The following is a 20647-nucleotide window of genomic DNA, read 5'->3' as shown; positions in this document are numbered from 1 at the left end:
AGTGGGACCTGATCTTGAAAAAGTCTCCACCGAATCACTTTCAGGATAACAGATTTCTGAATTATAGTAAGCTTTCACCCTGAGCAATGAGAGCTTAGTATCAATTATGCTAATTATGTCTTTAAACTATTAAAAAGTATTACAATGCAATTCTATGCATGTTTATTCAGAAGTAAATCCCATTCTGCTGTAAACACAGGAAAAAAGTGTCTTTATGACTGCAACTCTATTTATCAACATTGGATCCTTCTAAGTAGTGTGTCATGGGAGACAAGGAAAGAAAAAGAAAAATCTCTCTATAAAAGATATTTCCTTTCTTTGAAGGAATAAAATGCTATCCTTCAGGTTCAGAACAGAAAAGCACCCAGAAATACAATACGTTGATTAAAAGTGACAATCGGACACATTTCACACAGGGTAGGGTTACTAATGCATTTATCCAAAGTGCAGGCCATTTACACGTGCTACCTTCAGAAAGGTGATAAAACATGAATAATTAATACCAATACATTTCAATCCCATCATGGGGCACTATTTATTCGAAATGCTGCATTTAGAGAATGCAGCATTTTGAACAAGTAGAAGTGGAGAAGAGAGTGCTGCTGATTAAATTATAGTTAACTCGCTGCTGATAATATTTCTATTAAGTAAAATCAAAAATTGAAGAATCAGTTTGATGACAAGGCCCCTCTGTTGTAAATTGGTGAGTCGGGTAAATCATTTGATAGTGAAAAATGAACCCTTGGTTAAGGAGTAGGGAGAAAGAGCACGTAGGCAAGCGAGGCCTGGAAACTGAAGGGAGAAGGAAAGGACTACAGCATAGCTAGTGAGCTTTTAAGTACTGGAAGAGTGACCTCTGTAGGAAAAATGCAACCACTAGACTGCAGCGAAAGGTGGGAGAATATATTTTTTTTCTAGGACTAATCTTAACACTATTATATACTAGGATAACTTCTCCACTTCAACATGTAGTTACACACCTACGCACAAGCACTTCAAATAAACTCTACTAATCCTTTGTGGTAGATTTCTTTTCTGGTTTAATCTGAGTTTAATCAAAATCTTTTTTAAGTTGCAGAGAGAACGCTAAAATAAGCTCTTGGCATCCCTCTCCAGCAGTAGTAAGAGTGTACATCTATCTCAAGAAAGGGAGAAAGTGTTACTGAACCTGGACAAAGCATTTCATGGTCTTCATAAAGGATAGGGAAGTATGCCACATTTTAATGAAAATAAAAGCCATTCTTCATTTAGTCAGGTTTTAACTGAATGTTTAACTAAATATATTAATCAGGGCCGCTTTGGACCAAAAAAAAAAAAAAAAAACAACTTTGGGGAAAAGAGAGGAATGAGCAGAATCAATAGTGGAGTGGGAGAAAAATGATGGATATCAAAATATTTTAATTTATGAACATAATATCTTAATTAAAGTTTTTACTTTTAGGCTGAAATTCAAATGCGTGTTATTCTAGAGCTGCAAGTAGTATATCCAACTCATAAACTATTTCACACTTGTGAGAAAGGCTGTTCCAATCCAGCTGGATTATTTTACAGAGAAAAGTGTAGTCTGTTCACGCCCAGCAAGTTTAGGAGGTTATGCAGAGAAGCGGATCTCACTATAATCACTTTCAACAAACCACTTGCTAAGAAATCATCACCAGGATTGATGTGGCTTTTAAAAAATTGTTTTCTCAAGAAAGAAAAGAATTTAATTTCCTCTACACTTCTTTTAGAAACAAAACACAGAAAAAATCCACTCAAATAATGGTTTCTTAGAGTGCAAAAGTTAACAGGCGTAGTTATTTGCAGGAAGATATTTTTCAACAGGAGAAAGAAATATCGAATTCTTCCAACCACCCCCTTTATTCTAAGCATAAAGCCCTTACATAAGCATGTTCTTACAGTATTATACTTCATCCTTATATCATATGGTAGGAAACTCTGAACTACGCCAGAAGTTTACCCTAGAAGCTTTGGGGGGGGAGGGGAGATGTCTAAATCCACTAGACTTAAGATGGAAACTCCCACCAGATGTCACTTTCTAATTCTTTGTATCAACTCTTTCTCAAGTCCCAACCCTTTCTAGGGTGCCTATTATCTTTGTTCTGCTTGGATCCCTGAAGTGGGAAAACATTCGGCTAGGCAAACATCTTCCTCAACGCACTGGCCTGGTTTCTGCTGACAAAATTAGAATGAGTCTTGATTATGCCTGGGAGCCTTTACCTGGGTCTACAAAGAAGGGCAAAAAACTGGGAAGACGCTGGTCTCTTCAATCCCTTCCCACTTTTTCCACACAGGTCCTTTCCTCAACAGGCTACAATCCTGGAAAAAGGATGCCCAGTTCGCCTCTACAAAGGACCTTACGTTTCTGGCAAACCAGGCCCGCTTCCTAACACTCTGCACGGCCAGAAAGCTTCGGGGTGTCCTCAAGTCATTTACTGCCCCCTCCTCGCCAGGAAACAATTCCGAGCCGTGCCTTTCGCTGGGGCTCCGTTCCTTTCAAGGAAAGCCTCCAGACCAGCATGCGGATCGCAGTCAAGAGCCGCTCTGCGTTTCGCTACTAAAGCGGAGGAATGTCACTCCCACCGATGCAGCGAAGCGTGATATATATATATATATATGTATATGTATATGTATATGTGTGTGTATGTGTGTGTATGTATGTATGTATGTATGTATGTATATATATATATATATATATATATATATATATATATATATATATATATATATATATATATATATATATATATAATGTATATGTGTGTGTATGTATGTATGTATGTATGTATGTATGTATGTATGTATGTATAAATATATATATAAAATAAAGAAAATCGCTGCACGATACTTCGAGATAGCCTCCCCACCCCACCCCCCCAATTCCCCCACTGGAGAGGCTCAGCACCCGAAGTGCCCACCTAAGAGAGGAGGGTAGAGGACTAAACTGAGGGCTCCTTCCCCCCCTCTCCCTCCGTCTTGTTCCAGTTGGCAGTCCGGTTTGTCCGGCCTCTCCGACGGAGGGCTCTCGGCCAGGGGTTTGCGACCCATTTGCCCTCCCGCAGCTCGCTGGGATGGCGACGCCGCGGCCTGCCTAAAGGGCCTTTGGCCGCGCGTTAGAGAGCGAGGCTGCCCCTTTGCCTACCCGCCTTAGCCGGGGTTGGGGAAGAAGCGAGCCTCCCCGGGTACTTACTTGGAGTTGGAGGAGTTCCAGTAGATGGGCTCCAGCACCAGAGAGCTGGCCAGCGCCGTCCGGCACAAAAGCACCCAGATCCCCCAGCAGCACTTCCCGAGCGGGGATCCCCCCCGGCGTACTACCATGGTCGGGGGCGCCGCCGGCGGGTCCTCCTGCCCCAAAGGTTCGCCAACTCCGCGGCGCCCGGAAGAACGGAGGCGTCCTCAATCTCCCCCCACGCGAAGGAGCCACAACCAGAGGCAAATCCCGGGCAGCCAACGAGCTCGCCCTCCCGGACTTAAGTCGTCGAGCGCACGGCCGCCGCCGGCATGGAAGGGCAATCCCGAGCTGGAAGAAGGCAGGCGAGGTCCCCCCGTCGGCCGCCCAAAGGAGCACGACGACGACGAGGAAAAGCACCGCCCGTCGCTCAGTCCTGCCGCCGCCGCTGCGCTCAGCTGCTCCCGCCTCGCCTTGGCGCCGGTGGCCGCCACCGGGATCAAGCGCGAAGGAAAAACCGAGCGAGGACGCCCAATTAATTCCCCGGCGGCGCCCGCAGTTTTCTTCGCCCCTTCTATAAATCCACCTGGAGAACGCGAGGTAGCCGGTGCCGCCCGGCGGCAGATCCGCGGGGTTCCATCGCCCAGAAGAGGCTGCTTATTCCTGGCGTCCGAAGGCTTTTCGTCCCCTCTTCAGCGGGGCGAGCCCGGCAAAGGCAGAGATGCCTCCGGCGGGCTCCCAGCGCCCGCACCGCCGCCTCCGACGACGACGACGACACGGCGAGGAAGAGAAGACGGAGCGAGAGGCCAGGCAGGCAGGCGGGCAGGCGCCCTCGACTTCACATTCGTCGCCGTCGCCACACAGAGCGGCCGCTGCCTTTTCTCTCCCGCCGCCGCCTCCGCCGCTTCCCTTCCCCTCCCCCGCCGCCGCCCTCTTCCTCCTCTGGTTCAAGGCTCGCTCGACCGCGTCTTGCCGGGCTGCCGGGCTTCCTGCCGCGGTCTCCTCCTAGACTCCAAACGCCAGAGTGAAGCTCCGAGTCGGCGCTCCCGCGCCCTGCCTCCTCATTATAAACCCAGCCACCCCCCTTCTCCAGCAACTCTTGCGCTGGTTGGGTGACGCCTCTGTCACTTACGCCCAGAAGCGAAGCCCACCTTCCAAAGGGGCGGGGCCGGCGCGGGGAAAAAAGGGGGAGGGAGAGACAGGTAATGCGCCCTATCCTGCAGCGCGAGCCGCCTCAGCCGGGGAGCCGCTCTGGGGAGCCGAGAAGGCCAAGCGCTGCTTTTCCCCCTCACCCCCCCACCCCCGGAGCTGGGCGCAGGTGTGTTTCTTAAGGATTGCGCGCAGGGAGCGTCTCGCACTTCTCGCGTTCCCCGCCAAGCCTGTGAGCGTCCTTCGGAACTCGCCAACTTTGCCTTCGCCTTATTTCTCCTGCTTTGAAAAGCAGGCGGCCTCTGACCGCTGAGCCCGAGACTCTCTTTAAGGTTCGAGTTACACACGTCAGCCAGATCGTAGCCCTGGAAAGCTCCTTTGCGGACTCGCTGCTGGCAATAAGGAGCGCGCCGGGAAGCGGGGAGGGGTTGCATTATTCTGAACCCTTTTCCCTTGGTAAAAAGCCTGCGCGGCTCGCTTGCGACGCCAGGCTCGTTGCAAACTCGCCCGGTGTAAACCTGCGACTTGCGCAAATTCTTAACTACCAGAGGGGCGCGAGGGGATTCTGGCTTGCGAGCTTGAAGGCGCAACTTCTCCCGCGCAACGCATCTGTATCGCTTTTGCGTCCGCTCCTGTGGGGGTGTGGGGTCGCTTTGCAACCCCCCCCCTCCGGCACTGGGGGCTTTATGGGCGGCGCGGTTAGGTTCGGTTGCCGGGCCCAAAATATTCGTTGGAAAGGGAAGCCCCGCGACAAAGTTTGGAGCCGATTTTTGAAATTAAAAGGACGCGCTAGCGCGGCTGCTCTCGCTTTTTGGACAAACCCAAGCGCTGCGTTCTTAGCCTGCCGCTAGCTGTATGTAATTTCATAGAGCGACAGCACCCACTAGCGGCCGCTATGAAAAGACCGCGGCTTTATTTTAACCTTCGTTTTGCCGATCCTCGGAAAAGTTCGCCTTGAAGTCAAACTGGACTTTTTGTTGTTTTTTTGTTGCCGAAATCATCGTCGTTGTTAACGCCGGGCTTTTTAAGAGATTGAACCCGTTTAGGGATGAGAGGTGAAATGTGCTGCTTTCGATCTGATCTGTCTAATCGGCAGGTAGCCAAAGCAAACGAACGCAAATTAAAATCTGGCTAAAACTAGATCGAGCCCATATGTTATGAATTATAAAACGTTTTAATTGAGGGGTTTTGAGTAGTGGAGAGGTAGGAATTCGAAATTATCTCAAAATGATGCGGATTTCAAGCAAGATAGCCATAAAAAATAATTTTGCGGCGATATTAGAAGGGTATGTGATCCCTCGAGTGTATGGTTCGACATTGGAGGTTTGTTCGAGAAATACCTATTTAAAAATAAATGCAATGATGTAAAAAAAATTAGTTCTTTCGGACTGAGAAGCTGAAAACACTTTTCAATATTGGCTTAACCACAGGGAACAAAGCAGCTGGAAAATAAATGTCAAGTCTACGCAGAATTTTATCCTCCTCTCATCATTAAAACTTAACGTTCTTGCACTTAAATAAAACGATATCAGAAAATCATCACGAGACCGGGTTAATAATTTAAACCGGGTTTCAAATTTCTGGAATTTTTCCTTGTGTACTTAGCGGGAGAGGGGAGTATTATTTTTTCTTAAAGCCGAATGAAAATCCCACTTCCAAAACCGATTGACTCCGATTTCGCAGCTCCAAGTTTGGCACAGTCTCCCGCAGTCACCGAAATGGGGTGGCTAGAATCTGCTCATTCCGGATCGAGCGCTTCTCTCTTTTTCCTGGGACACTTGAACAAAATTGACCTCCTCCAAGCGGACTGATTCGATGTCCCTGAGCAGCCCAAATAATTTTTTTGTGTGGGGGGGGGAGGACAATCCTCTGTGCTCCCCCTCTCTCCGGGATTCAATGCTGCGAATCCCAGCCCCAGGTGCGAAGAGAAGCAGAAGAAGCGGGACGATTATAGAAATGGGAGACAACCTTTATATTTCTTCGGCAAGTTACCTTTTCCAAAAAGAAGTGACGCTCCCTTTTAGAGGCTCGGAGCCCCATCCGAAAAGAAAGTCAGCCAATTCGCCCTTCTGAGACAGGCGCCTCTGGAGCCCTACAAAGACCCCGAGAGACTTCCAACTTGAAGCGGCTTCGCCAGCTGGGAGAAGAACACATCTGGAAATAGCCACGTTGAGGATATTGGGTGGGGGGGGAGAAGGAAACGAACAAAGTGAAGCCAACCACTTTAGCCCCAAGGAGTCCCTTCCCCAGAATATTTGGAAGAATTGCAAAAAAAAAAATGCTTTTAAAAGATTTCAACTTTTTCTGACGTTTTTATTCATTCAGGAAGACGGCGCCTGGAAGTTCGGTGTGCCTACTACCCCCTGTCCCGATCTATTGGATCCGATCTAATTCGCTGAGCTGGACGACCTATAGAGAGGTGGCTCCTTTGGCTGTTGTGGAGATGCGGTGCGAAAAGGCCTAGGAGCTCTGATCGGGATTGGTGGGGCCGGGGGAGGGAGGGCAGGTGGGTGCTCAGCGATCCAGGATGGGGGTGGCGGTCTCGGAAGACTCGCTCCGCAGCTGCTTGGACGCCTCGAGGTGGCTTTTCCAAAGGAACAGTGCAGAGGGTCGGCTTTTAGCTCAACCTGTTCAGGGAATCCAGGCCGAAGTCCTCGACAGTTGCAGCAAGGGACGGACTGAGGTTTCCAGGTAGGGCGCCCTAAAAGATGCCTAAGGAGAAGCATGTAAAAAGGGGGAAAGATGGGGCTGCTTAGGATCTCTGCCGCTGCCGGTCGGCCCAAACTCCGGTCTCTCTCTCTCTCTTTTTTTTTTTTACGATTTCGGAGCTCTTTCGCTCATCTCCCTTTGAGTAGAGGTGGGTGCTGCGGCTGCCTGCTGAATGGCGTGGGAGAGAAAGCTTGAGAAGGACGGAATCACTTCCTCGGCCACTTCATTACTTCTTCGGATGTTCCCCCCCGCTTCCTTCAGCGACAGCACAAATGAACTCTTAAGGTTTGCACGTTTTCAAGGCAGCTCGATAATAAACCGCGGGAAACAAGAAGATTGGAGATACCAGCCAGATCTGGGCTGTCAAAAATCCGGTCGACCACTAGATGGTGGCAGAGACAGGCATCTCTCATTCATTCTTACAGGGGGGTAATGAGAATCACTCGGATTTGTATAGCCCCAATCTAGTAACCCTCAAGAACTGCGCTTTTTTGAAGTTCCTGATTACAATCTCTCGGGCAGATTTTCGCAGGACCAAGTCTGGCTCAGCACTAGGGCTTATTGCCAAAGAAATGGGCGACGGAGAGGAATGCGTAAAGCTCTCTCCCGGCAATGGGATGCTAGAGGGGCCTACAGCTGCGGTTGCCGAAACCGGGAACGAGCGACTTTCCCTCCCCTTCGGAATAAGTAGGCCCGGGCTACCGGCAAGAATTACTCTGATTTGTCTTAGCCTTAAAAGCGAGCGAAGGGATCGAGCCCGCCACGCGTAGCCCGCAGGAGGAAGACAAGCCGACAACAGCAGCGAAGTGGAGAAGGTGCCAAGCCTCTAACTTTAGGGCTTCAGTTTCGCTTCTACGTCGGGGAAGCTTCCTGCGCGCTCTCGGATGCTCGTCTACCTGGCCACGGTTTTGCGGTGCAAAAAAATAAAAAAAATAAAAAATAAATGAAATCCACCCGGATTGAAGAGGAATAAAAAGAGGAAGGCAGTTTGAACAAATTGACTTGTGGAGTGGCAACCAGCTTTTACCTCTCCTTTGCAAAACTATTCCCTTTGGGAACAAAGGGACAATTAGCTCAGCGCAGGTTCCCCTTTTAAGGAGAGAGGAAGGTCTTGTCCTAAGGGGAAAGTATCATTTTGTGGGGGAGGGGGATGTTTCTCCCTCCCCCTTTGGATATATACAACCTTCTGGGTCTTTGAAAGTCTCATGTGCTTTAAATTGGAAATAAAATCTATGCTTTGGTGACCATAAAACTGATAAAACCATTTGTGTCTGGATTTCAGGTAAACAGGCCTTGGATTGCAGGCTGGGATAATTCGGATTGATTTCCAAGGAACTGTCCCCAGGATCTAGCTTCCAAGAATTCTTGTTGGCACTGGGCTCTTAACCAGAAAGCCTTGGCCGAACCTAAAACGGAATTACAATAGGAATCAAGTTGCATTTGGGCTGGCTCCACAGATGCAAAGAATTCCATCTTTTCATCAGACAGTCTCAGTTTTGCCAGAATGAATTTAAAAGCATGGAGTTAAACCCTGACTAAAGAATCAGTCCTCTTGACCAGTCCTCTTGACTTTCGTTCAAGGAAAAGAAAAAGCAAATTGAACTTGAAGCTTCGTCACCATTTCCTCAGCTGCTGAGAATAGTCACAATGCAAGAAAGGAAATAAAGTGAAGGTCAGTGGCAGAAACCTTGCAAAAATAATCCCCTGGACAAAACCACTTTTTTCTTTCTTCCCCATAAATGACTGTCTTGATAATGTCCTTCCAGAAAATTTAGTTGCTTCACGGGCAGCAATACTTCGAATTGGAATCACTCAGGATGCCACACCAGAAACTGGTAATTGTAACCCTTTCCTCTTCTAGTTACAGACCCCCTGTTCCATATGCTCAGCATTTTTGGGGGTGGGGGGGAATCAGCAGTTGACACCATATTAAACAAAAAAGACAGACTCTAAATCGAGTAATAAAAATATTACAATTTCCAAACTTGATATTTTGGGCCTAACAGCAAGACCAAAATTAGAAAATTTGTTACATGTATAAAACAGGATGAGATGTGGATAAATTCTGAACAGCTTTCTTTAGTGCAAAACTAAAGCTGTCCCTTGTATATGGAACAAAAATACAGATTTAGTTAATGTGCAATAAAAATGGGAATCAGGATAACTTAGGCTTCAGGGATTCAGCAACCTAGCTGAAAGTCAACACCAGTAGCAGGAAAGCTTTAGAAACAAGGAACATGCTTGTGATATACACATAGTGAAGAATATTAATCAAGGAATGGAACCACTTTTCCTTGTCGAGGAAGATATGGTTTTATTAGACAACTGATTACAAAACCTAATTCTGAATGAATCAAACTTGAGCTCCAGCTGTACTTCAAGTTCAGCTTGTTGGCAGAGTTTCACTAGCAGCTTTTGCAGTATAGCTAGAAAAGCCAATTATATTTAGCATGCTTGGTGAAGCTATTTTAGCTATTTTTAACTACAGGAAGAATTGGGAATGTCTAAACTTTTTTTTTGCGATTTTGATCAAGATGTATTCATTTATTTTCCACATATTTTATTTGGGACATTGCTAATAGTTGGTTTCCACTGAAATATTTCTGCTGAATAAAGCTTCTATGCTGAGCAGCACATGAGCACAGGATCGTTTCCTATAACTGAGAGCCATATGCGCATACACACACATACACACACACACACACACATATGTAATGTACGATATATATACACACACACACAAATATATACATATAAATATGTAATGTATATGTACACACACACACACACACACACACACTGCCACTGTTGTGAAAGTTTTGTTCATTAGGACTTTCCAGTTCTCGCTCCCTTTTTTAACAAGTATCCATTTTATTTTACAACTTAGCATTTATTTATAATATTCACATTTTGTATTGCCAACAAAGACCCCATCAATTAAAAAAAACCTTATAAAAATTATAACTTATAACCAACATTACAACATTACAACTTAACTCGAGCACCTATATTAAGCAACAATATTTCAACTCTTTAAAAGCCAGGTAATAACATTTTGATTAAGGGGTCTGTGGAAGAGCCATTTCCGTGGCCCTCCTGAATACCATCAGGGAAGGCACCATTCAAAATCTACAAGGTAAAGATAGCATGTACATCCTCCTCCAAAATATGATGCTCCTGATCTCATATGGTAAGTGGTACTTTCCACATTTCCATCTGGGATGAATGAACCAGGGTCAGTTCTATGCACAAAGACTTACTGGAAACTAAACAGCATTCCACAAAGCATTCAGTTTATTTTTTTTTTATTTTACTGGCAGATTTCATCAACTAGCAACTTTCCATTTTGCATCAACTTTGAGGCACTCACCAAATGTAGCCCCAGATAGATCAAGTTGTAGTATGCAGTATTTTTCTTTTTGACAGCCCATATGCTGGCATCAGCAATACAAAGCCCTTCTTCTCCCCAAGGTCAAGCGCAACCCAGAGCATTATCTTGCTAACTTTTGATAATAAAGTGAACACATTTTTAGTGAGGGGATTTTTAGGGGAAATAAAACAGAGGAAGTCATAGCAAAGCAAAACAAACACTCCCAAGTCAGTGAAATTATTGCCTAACTGGATATACTACAATTATAAGGCAAATATATATTAAAAAGTACACTTCCCAAATGAAGTAGACCCTTATAGACATAGCAAACTCTGAAAACTAACTAAATAAAAATGCTTCAATCCATAATGTTATCCAGAGAGATTTTTTGATTTGGGATTGATGATTGATTCCTAATTGATCCCTTCCTTGAGATTGCCTGGGCCTGTGAAAATATGATCCAGAAGGTTCCAGAATCCTCTGAATATGTACAAGATGCACATGGAGAGGGGGGAAATCTACCCTTCAGAGAATGCACCGTGCTTTGGCAAAAGCAAACTCTGTGTCTAATTCATTTGATATAACAATTTGATAGGAGTTGTATGCACAGGAGTCCGAGATTTAAAAATACCAATGTACAATTAGCACATTTAGTAACTGAAATTTCAAATGGTCTCTTCCAAAGGAATGCTTCTAGTTACAGCATCAGAGCAATTAACTTTTTTATAATCTATTGAGATTTGAAATAATCTGAAACTCCCAGGCATTATTGCTTTATTTTAGTCTGATTAAATTAAGAACAGCACAATGGTCACAGCAATATTAATTTATTAAAAACATCCTCAGAGATACCGACTGTTCAACTGTATACTTCGTGATCTTTCATTCCGTACTTCGTGCAAGCAAAACAGGAGTCTGTTCAACCTATGCCACATACTGGAAACTTGATACAATTAATGTTACATAAAAACAAAACTAAAAGGGTACCATTGTTGTTGATATTTGTTTTAAATACTGGAATAAGAACATTAACTAAGGATGCTGCAAGTCTAGAAGAAATAGTACATGACAAGGTTCAGCCTACATGTGAAAAAGAATTCAAGGAACTGCCGAAAACAAGCAAGATGCAAGTGTTGCACCTTCTAGGACTAGCAATTACTTGGAAACTTAATCTTTATTTAATCTTACAACATTGGCAAAAAAAAAAAGTTACAAAATTACTGTAATGAACTGTTATGCCCAAAAGTACCTGTGAATATTTTCAGGAACACAGTGCCGAATTAAGGGATTACAGGATTGTAAAAATGGAATACTCTTAATAAGATTGTTCCTATGTGGCCAGTTTTATTTGCCCATCATGTTCAGGTTGGGGATCCAAAAACTATTAAACTAATTACAAGACCAAAGCTGTCCTCAAATAGAACTCCATAACACTCCATGGCAATTGGTTTTGAAACTAAGCCAAGTATCAAGTCCACAATTTTATTATGTAAGGAAACATGATAGTAGCTATCAAGGTCCTTGCCAAAAAGACAGTAAATGCACAGTTGAAATAAGTGCCCCACCAGTGTAAAAACCATCATTAAACCAGCAAGAGCCACTTAACAGGACAATAATTTCAACCTGCAGTGTAATCTTGGCTCTGAAAGTATGAAAAATGTTGATGAACTTAATTCCAATGTGTGCCTGATTTGAGGAAAATAAGTTTTATTAGCATAAAATATACATGCACTAAAAAATTTACTTAAAACATATGAATTTAAGTTTCATTTTATTCAGCAAATTGGTTTATTTACACAATTGGGAATGCTGGTTGAGTTTTATCAGTGGAATAAAAACAATTCTAGTAGAGACAATACTGAACTCCCTTTACACATCTCCAGCAACACTGACCAACTTTTTCCTTACCTGTATCAGGAACATCAAGCACAATAGTGGAATAGTATCAAAAGACACTGGTATAACAAACCACTGAGAATCCAGTACACTGTGGGAATTTACCAATATATTTGCCAAACTTTTTTTTAAAGTTAGCAAAATAAAACCAGCTTTAATAGTTAGCATCAGAGTATAACTCTGAGATCAGCGGGTAGTAAAAACCTTATCAGACCATACATAATTAATAAGGTGACCTGATCTGCATCAAACCACTTTATCACAGAATCAAAACAGATAAGAATAGATTTATTCTTTAAGACAATGATCTGATAAGGATTTAACTTAACAGACGTTAAAATAAGAGATGCAGAGCACAGCCCCTATTAGAACAAGCTAACTTTTCAGATGTCCCCCCCAAAAAATAATAATCACCAAAGAAAATAAAAAAAAAAAAACCACTTCAACATGAAGCTACTATACAAAGATTTTTTTCCCCAATTTTCATTAAGAGTTCGGAGCTGAAATTTAATCCTGAGTCTTTAGTGAGAATGACAGTTTTGGCCTAGTTTTTCCCTTGCCTAGGATCATTTTTTGTTCTTCCTTTTGTTGACGTTGTCTTTCTTGTTCTAGTTTCATCCTCTCCTCATGAATTTTTCTTTGTTCTTCAACAATTTTCAATTGTTCTTCAGCCTGTAACCATAAAACAAGAGAGTTTAGATTACATTTTATACTCCTTGCATAACATTACATATAACTTTGTAGTACTAGCATAGCTTTGTTGAGAAAAGCCGATTTCATTCTTTAGCTTTAGGAGAAATAGTGCAATACCCATAAACTGTCTTGGATTACTCAAAGAAAATAAGCCATTTTCACATTGTTTCCTATCACAATTTCATTAAAAAAAACACTTGACAGTGGTGACAGGACACAGAGTATAAACAAGAATCAAAACAAAGAAGCTGAGAGGAGTAAGCAAGATTAAATAATGTTCCAATAGAAAGTTAGGAAAACTATTTGGAACTATAAAATCAAAAGTAGCTGAGAAATATTGTCCCAAGATGCTTGAAGTTTAAAATCACCCAGATTGCTATCTAAAATTATGTAGGACCACAATGACGTTAAAAGATGTTAGAAGATCAGATTTAACCAATCCATCTAGAATTAATTTGTACATTTGAGTATCTCTCCTATATCCTTAATTTATGAATTCAACCTACAGGGTCAAGTATAATCTGATCTGTGATACAACTCCTAGTGCAAATTAAAAGCTAGGAGTTAAGAATTCTAGGACGAAAGTTAAGAATTACTTTATTCAATTTTTATATTGTGTTTTCACCGTGGCATTTTTTTTTTTTTGTAACAACAGGGAAAATTATCCATAAATACAGAGAAGTAAAATCTTTTGCATTTCAAACATTGCACATGAGATTGATTTTAAGAAACACTGAATGAGACTAGAACAAAATTTGAATTCATTTTCATTTAATGATACTAAATTTAAAAAAAAGCACACAACCATTCTCAAGTCCCATATTTAATAATGTTCTCTTATTATATTAACAATTTGATAACATTCATAGATTTAAGGAGCAAATACAAAAGCTGGATGTTTGGCAATATCTCCAAAAGCATATCTTTTGCTTCTGTAAAGGTGGTCCTTGACTTACGATTGTAATGAAACTCAGAATTTCCATTCCATAGCATGACAGTCATTAAGTCGAGGCACACGATCAAGCCAATTTTACCACATTGATATAGCTGTCATTTTTTTAAAAAAATTGATTTATATGCCGCCCTTCTCCGGAGACTCAGGGCGGCTTACAGTATGTTAAGCAATAGCCTTCATACTTTTGTATATTTTATACAAAGTCAGTTTATTGCCCCCACAAACTGGGTCCTCATTAAGTGAACCATTGTCCCCAGTGAGTCATTTTTCTTGGAAATGTAGGTTTCTCGCAAAAAATAATAATCCTAAATCACAGTCATGTGACCCATAAATGTGGGCCAGTTGCCCAACATCCAAAATACGATATATAACCAGGGGGAAGACATAGCCATCAGAAGTGCCAATCTAGATTATAAGATATTTTGGGGAAAGGTACATTGTAACTGGTGATAAATTTAGACTACCAGTACAATGGTTGGCTTCCCCAATATTTCCAAAGCAGATTTCAGTGAGTGAGAAGAAAGAGATAATGACTACCTCCCAAGAAAGAGATGAATATTTTTCAATCAAATTATGGGCCTAAGAATCCGTGACATTATGCAAATCTTAACCTGTAATTTATGTTCTGTAATCCTACTCCACCTCCCCCATGGATTTACTGCTTTATCTCTCAATGATAGTAAAACGAACTTACCAATTTAGCTTGTGCTTCTGCAATTTTTCTGTTATTCTCTTCTAGTATTCGTTCAAGTTCCTCACGCTTTGCACGCTCTTCCTCCTAAACGGGAGGATAGGGTAAGATGTTAGAAAAGTAAAATACTCACTTAGCCATCTGCACTAGTCTTCCTAGAAATTCCTTCTGTGCACTGACTTAAAGGGACAGCTTTATAGCCACCCTCTTGTCTTCCAAACAGCAAACTGTGCAACCACTAAAATTGGTCTCTAGCTCTAAATTTAAATCATCCCTCCCAATCCAAACAAACAGCAACCAACTAAACCCTCCATAATCAGAGAATCCTAGCCAATTATTACTAGCATTTTAATATCACACAAATCAACAAGGACAACTACAAAACTGGATAGCATTTACCAAATTAAAAGAGTAATATTTAAAATATAAATAAAGTGAATAGTTTGTCTCACCAATTATGTATACCTACGCATTCTTTACCTATACTCCTTTAATCAGCATTAAAAGTTGAATATTTACTGTCTTGTCCAGTGTCCTGCAGAGTGTGCTCCTCGGCTGCCATACGCGCCAGCTTCCTCTTTAAAATGATTTGTACTGTTAGCTTGGCAATGCCTGCATCAGCAGCTCAACCATTTATAAAGAAACAACATACAAGGAAGGCTGAGCTGAAGAATGCAGATGTTTACGGTAAGAAGGAACAAAAAATATGTAAAACATTCCTAAGCAAACAATTAATAAGAAAAAATACATTTACTGTTAGCAAAAAGTACAAATGGTAATCCATATTCTGTAGAACTATGGGCTTCCTTTATGGGCAAATGGACTGAACATCCTTATAGTGTGACAAGTTTAAAGACAGTATTAAACTGTCCGTCTACCATTTAAACTGGTATTCAGGAGTCCATTGAAAGTATGATATAGAAATCAAATCTAGGTTTCTTTTTATAAAAGTTTAAAGAAACTTTGTTATGCAACTCATAAGCAAAAAGATTGCAAGAGTAACTTCAATTAGCATAATAAATATTCAGATTATTTTATATTTGGCAGTTTTTGTAAACAGCCTGAGGTCTGCACAAAAATATAGTTTAATAAGAACAAAGCAAGTATTTGAAGAAATATTTCTTGCTATGTCTAGTAACCAGCTACAGGTTTGCACCCTTCACTCCAGGAATTCAAGGTTATGCTCAACAGTAAAAGTTCTAATGTGACTACTCACTGACTACTGTTTAATCTGCTCTTAGAATGGTGAGGAACCATGATTTCAGCCAAAATCCATTAGAATTTTCAAAAAGATTTGAAATCTTATATAATTCAGCATTTATGTAAAGCCAAAATCTTGATTTGTAGAATTAAAATGAATTTTCATCACATGCATTTTTTAAAATTTTAATCATATTGTATTAAAAAGTATCTTATTAAAACGTCTTTCCTATTATCAACTAAATTGATTAAAAGCAACTAATCAAATCATAATACAGGAAAACATGGAGAGTGTTGTTTAATTCAGCACTATTTTTAAGGAAGTTTAAAAGGAACTTTAAAATTTGGGGATCCTGGAGTGATTAGTGCTGACAAGCATTAAAACCTCCAGTAGCAAATTACTGTCTCACAGAAAGACATTTTCAGCTTCTGCTCCAGCTGCTGACAGAAGAAGTCACATGTTTAGCTCAACTTCAGACAAGGACAACCTGCTCTTTTACAACTCTCTAGTCTAGAGAAAAAGAAGGAGTTGTTAGTAGCACTGGTAAAAAATGGATCTCATGAATTTGGCATAGGCCTTTTGTGAAAGTGAATGGGACCACAGTTCCAGAGTTACTCCACTGTGTAGTCAAGAGGAACGCATGACTGCCTTAGAGGAAAAACAAGAAAAACTCTTTCTTTAAGATAAGGCATTGCAGCTCAATGATGGACCCTGCTGTTATTATTTTTTTCTTGCTGACTGAAGGCATAAAGCCTCTTACAGTCTAAATAAAACAAAACAAATGAAGGATACAAAGTCACAGATTGTTCAACCCATTCCCCCAGTTAAGAAAGAACTGTGGATATATCCTGCAGCCATGGCAAAAGTTTCAAACAAGTCTCAAATAAGTAGGCCAGTTCCATTAAAATTCAAGTATCCTTTCACAGGTTTTGGAAGAATGTTTGAGGTATCAGTTAGCTCCTCTGAATAAGTTAGAAATTAGGTTTCGCAGCAATGCAAGTTTACACAAGAAAGGAATTAGATTTGCTGTATTCCATCTCCTTCTCAACGTAACAGGAGGCACAACCCAACACTGAAAGTTTTGCCATGGACTGTCTCTACTTTCCAAACGACCGAGCGTTACCTCTCTGGCCTTTTGTGCAGCAAGTTCAGCTTGTCGCTGTCGCTCGAGTTCTTCGAGCAACTGTTTTTCCATGATGCGCTTAGCCTCCTCCACCCTGCGGAGAACTTCCCGCTCAATTTCATCTTTCCGCTTCTCCAGTTCTTCCTCCACTCGTTTTGCTACAAGCTCCTCCACTCTTCTGGCCGTCTCTTCTTCAATAAGTTTCTCTTCTATTTCTTGTTGCCGACTACAGGGAGAGAAATATATACGTTTTCAAATGTCAAGAAAATTAAATTCTTCATCACACTTCAGCAATAACCTGTTGCATACATCATGCCTACACATTGTAATATGCAAATGTTGAGCATTTATATGATAAAAAAATCATATATAGATAATTTTAGGAACAAAAATATTTATAGGAATATTTTCTATATAGGAATATATATCTATATAGGAATATCACAGAAATAATTACATCTCTTCGGTTATAACATAGAACTCAAGTGTTAAAATCTAGCACTTCATGACAATTCATCAGAGAATTTATTTCAAGCAGTGAAAGGTGTTGTCAAAGCATTACTGTCAAATAATAAGGTAGTTATCAATTATTCAGCAGGACAAAATGCAAATGTAGTGCAAAAATTAATTAAAATTATTAATTTTTTAATGAATTTTTTTAAAAAAATCATCTTAAATAAAACAATCAACCCATCATCAGCCATAGCTGCAATTTACGTCTATTGTTAACATTGTTATGTTAGAATAAATTCTTTTGAACACATACTAGATGCTATGGATGGGAATATATTACTGATGCTAGTTTTTACCATGTCATAAAAGCAAGGAACAAATTTAGACTGGAGCATAAACTCCTCAGATTTTAATGAAGCATATTAAATATTATCCAGTTTGGGTTCCTTGGTGCTCTTTGATCTCATTCCTTACTAGCACTGATGTTACCTAGTTTAGGTAATGAAATGTCTACAAGAAAACAATCATGGTCAGAGAGCACCAAGAAGACTCTCATTTCAACCCTGAGTACAAATATTCTCCTCTGTCAATTTCCCAGCTAAATGATACTTTGTGAAAATGGAATTGCATTCATTTTGATACCTCAAAGTATTTGGTGTTCAATAAAAAGCAAAGCAGACACTCTAATAATGTGTTGTTGCCTACCTATCTTTTAAGCATCCATTATTTTCCATCACCTTTTTGATATTTAACCTTGTTTTAACCAACTGATTCTTTAATGCCAAATATCCAGACACTGATTTTGACAGTATCAAAGTGCTAATCAACTTTTGTTACCAGTGATGACTAGTTAAATAGAAATTCAGTCAAGATTTTAATGACTTAGTATCAACAGGCCATCTCAAGCCCTGAGACATTCCACATTTCAGCTTGAATTGGGGTGCAAATTTCTCATTGTTATGATAGAAACTGACATTTAATGCAAGCGTTGCACTTCCCACAGCAATGTTACACAAATCACAAGACTGGTGTAGGCCTTCTGTCAAAATGAATCTGGAAAACCAATATTATAAATATAATCTAAAACAACATGATTGTTTACACAGAGGAAACTCTTGCCTTTCGACACAAGTTAAAAAAGCAGGTACATTAATCACAACAGCTCAGACTACGCTTTTTATTTTATTTTTTTAGCAATAAAAGAACATTGGGATGTATTCATGGAAGCTGCTCAGCAAGGTTTATTAGAAATTAGAAAATGCTATTTTGCAAAAATTATCAGTGAACTTCCCTAAGTGTACATATATAGTAACAAAATTGATTACAAAAAACAAAGAGTGAGCCAAGGAAAATTTATCTTAATGCTCAAGGTTATGGCAGTATACAAATTAAAAAAAAATGAAAATGAAATTTCCTTTTTATACTAATTCTAATCCTAATAATAGCAGATTGAAAATCTAAACGGAAAGCATCATGCTAACTTGTGGTGAATATAGTCAGCCTACTTCCTGCTCCTCCCCCACTTACCTTCTTAATATGGTGCTCAAATAAAATTTACTCTACTATGGAAGTATCAGAATCAGAAAGTAGAAAAAAGGAACTGCAAAGTTTGCAGTTAGAAAACTGTGATTATTGCTCTCAGAAAAGGGGGTAACAGGTCAAAATAGCTAAGAATTGTCATGAGGATATTTTAATATAAATTTATTATCTTAAACAAGTCCATCTTTAGCAACAGAAATGTTCCTGTACTGGGAAGTAATAAAAAAGTTAATGTCCTTGAGTCACATTCAAGTTTCTGATGAGTACACAAATAAGGTCCAAGGTTGTTGTTTTTTTCAGACAACAATAAGGAAGCATGGTTTGACATCCTCTCCTAAGACCACGTTTTTCCAATCCACAGCTTTGTTGATCTCCTCGTGGTCCCCCATCCAAAGACTAACCAGGTCCAATCCGATCCTTTTCCATTCCTCCCCACTTACCTCTTCTGGCAGGTTGCAACTACGCCTTCAAATCTGCTACCCAGCATCCCAGGCCTAATCCAGCGGTTCCCCACCGTCGGTTTAACGGCGGATGCGCATGTTGATTTTCGCATCGCTCAGCTGCCTCCCGCCAACCCTTCAGAAACCGCCGCCCGTCCATCCCGACAGGAGCGAAGGAGCCACCCCCGGCCATCCGCCCCGCTTACATTTTCCGCTGCCGCTCGAACTCGGCCTTCTTTTCCTCCTCCTCCCGCTTCTGCTTCTCATCCAGGCTGCTTCGCTTGCTGACCGTCCGGCCGAAGATGTCGATGCGGTCGGGCGGGGAGGAGGCGCGTTCCCGTTCGCGATCTCGGTCGCGGCGGGAGGGCGCGGTGTTGGAGCGGGACCTGGAGCGGGATTCCCTCCGGCGACTCCGTTTGCCCTCCCGCGACTTGGAGCGCTTGCGAGCCCGCTCTTTCTCCCGCGATCGAGACCGAGATCGGCTCCGGTTCTTCTTGTTGTGCTTGGAGCTCTTGACGCGCTTGGAGTGGGATGAGCTCCGCGAGCGGGAGCGGCCCATCCCGAGCGCCTCAGCAAACGCGGGCCTGGCGGTCCTCAGCGCGACCCCAAAGGCACCTCCAGGATCCACGCGGGACCGCTGGGTGCACCACGTCTACCTCACGGGCCCCTCGGCACAGCAGGCCCAAGGCCCGGCGGCGACAGCGAGACAAGATGGCGGCGGCGGCCCGACTCTAAAACGGGGGAATTCTCCTCCTTCCTCCGCCCCAGGATCCACTGCGCTCGCCCACAATGCACTTCGGCGGCGCGCCTAAGAAAGGGAAAGCGCCGCAGTCCTCTACGGAAATGCCCGAAGAGGAGAAGAGACCGAGAGATGGGGTTTTCCGGGAATAGCCGAATATGTGAGGGAATGCTAAGCGGAGAGGGGGCGGGAAGGGTGATGACGACGACGACGTCGCTCGAGTGATTTCGCGGTTTACGGCGTTTTACGGAAAGAGCCGAGTCCGTTCAAATTCCGGCGATGGGCGGTTTGAGAACGTTGGGGACGGAATCCGTGAGCAAAGCCCCAATTTCGAAGCAGGAGTCGTACTTTGTTTCAATTATAGTCACAATTACAATAATAATAATAATAATAAAAGAGAAGGGCAAAATGCATAGCCGCATTTAACCCGTAACCAATGTATGCCATCATGTACAGGTAGTCCTCGACTTAAAACGGGGGTCTCCAAGCTTGGCAACTTTTAAGACTTGTGGACTTCAAC

At 42.0% G+C, this 20647-nt stretch overlaps 2 protein-coding genes and 1 long non-coding RNA gene across 5 annotated transcripts in view; 1 reads left to right on the top strand and 2 right to left on the bottom strand.

Annotated features, from left to right (window-relative positions):
• The window catches only part of EFNB2 (ephrin B2), a 51463-nt gene extending 46784 nt beyond the window's left edge, over nt 1-4679 (bottom strand). Inside the window, exon 1 of one of the 2 annotated variants that reach the window (XM_034418590.3) lies at nt 3191-4679. In XM_034418590.3, coding sequence (XP_034274481.2) covers nt 3191-3318 — 128 coding nt within the window. In that variant the 5' untranslated portion in view covers nt 3319-4679. The remainder of the gene's footprint in view (nt 1-3190) is intronic. The other variant, XM_034418598.3, reaches the window with a different exon arrangement.
• Nucleotides 4680-5729: 1050 nt separating this feature from the next.
• LOC117666073 (uncharacterized) lies at nt 5730-11372 on the top strand. Its single transcript, XR_004591597.3, has 2 exons — nt 5730-7009; nt 8310-11372. It is a non-coding gene; the product is annotated as an uncharacterized LOC117666073 (long non-coding RNA).
• Nucleotides 11373-12151: 779 nt separating this feature from the next.
• ARGLU1 (arginine and glutamate rich 1) lies at nt 12152-20271 on the bottom strand. 2 transcript variants are annotated; one of them, XR_015734559.1, is made up of 4 exons: nt 19595-20271; nt 15152-17182; nt 14636-14719; nt 12152-12965 (listed from the first exon to the last, which is right to left on the bottom strand). XR_015734559.1 is itself a non-coding variant. In XM_034418609.3 (4 exons), exons 1-4 carry the CDS (start codon nt 19945-19947, stop codon nt 12801-12803), a joined length of 828 nt encoding a protein of 275 aa, XP_034274500.1. In that variant the 5' UTR covers nt 19948-20271; the 3' UTR covers nt 12152-12800. The 2 variants fall into 2 exon arrangements, 1 of the variants encoding a protein (XP_034274500.1); XM_034418609.3 differs by having other exon boundaries at nt 16957-17182.
• Nucleotides 20272-20647: the final 376 nt, after the last annotated feature.

The sequence above is a fragment of the Pantherophis guttatus genome, chromosome 5 (assembly GCF_059756535.1).
Source record: "Pantherophis guttatus breed Tessera chromosome 5, ASM5975653v1, whole genome shotgun sequence".
NCBI classification, from domain to species: domain Eukaryota; kingdom Metazoa; phylum Chordata; class Lepidosauria; order Squamata; family Colubridae; genus Pantherophis; species Pantherophis guttatus.
Note: the sequence above shows the minus strand (reverse complement) of the source record. Positions and strands in the feature narration are given on the sequence as shown.

Bases quoted from the DNA above. Each gene is read 5' to 3' on its own strand.
- ARGLU1 (XM_034418609.3), bottom strand. From the start codon at position 19,947: ATGGGCCGCTCCCGCTCGCGGAGCTCATCCCACTCCAAGCGCGTCAAG. The intron at 14,720-16,956 runs GTAACGCTCGGT...CCTCCCGTTTAG, and splicing joins CTGCACAAAAGGCCAGAGAG to GAGGAAGAGCGTGCAAAGCG. The intron at 12,966-14,635 runs GTAAGTTCGTTT...TTATGGTTACAG, and splicing joins CAGAAGCACAAGCTAAATTG to GCTGAAGAACAATTGAAAAT.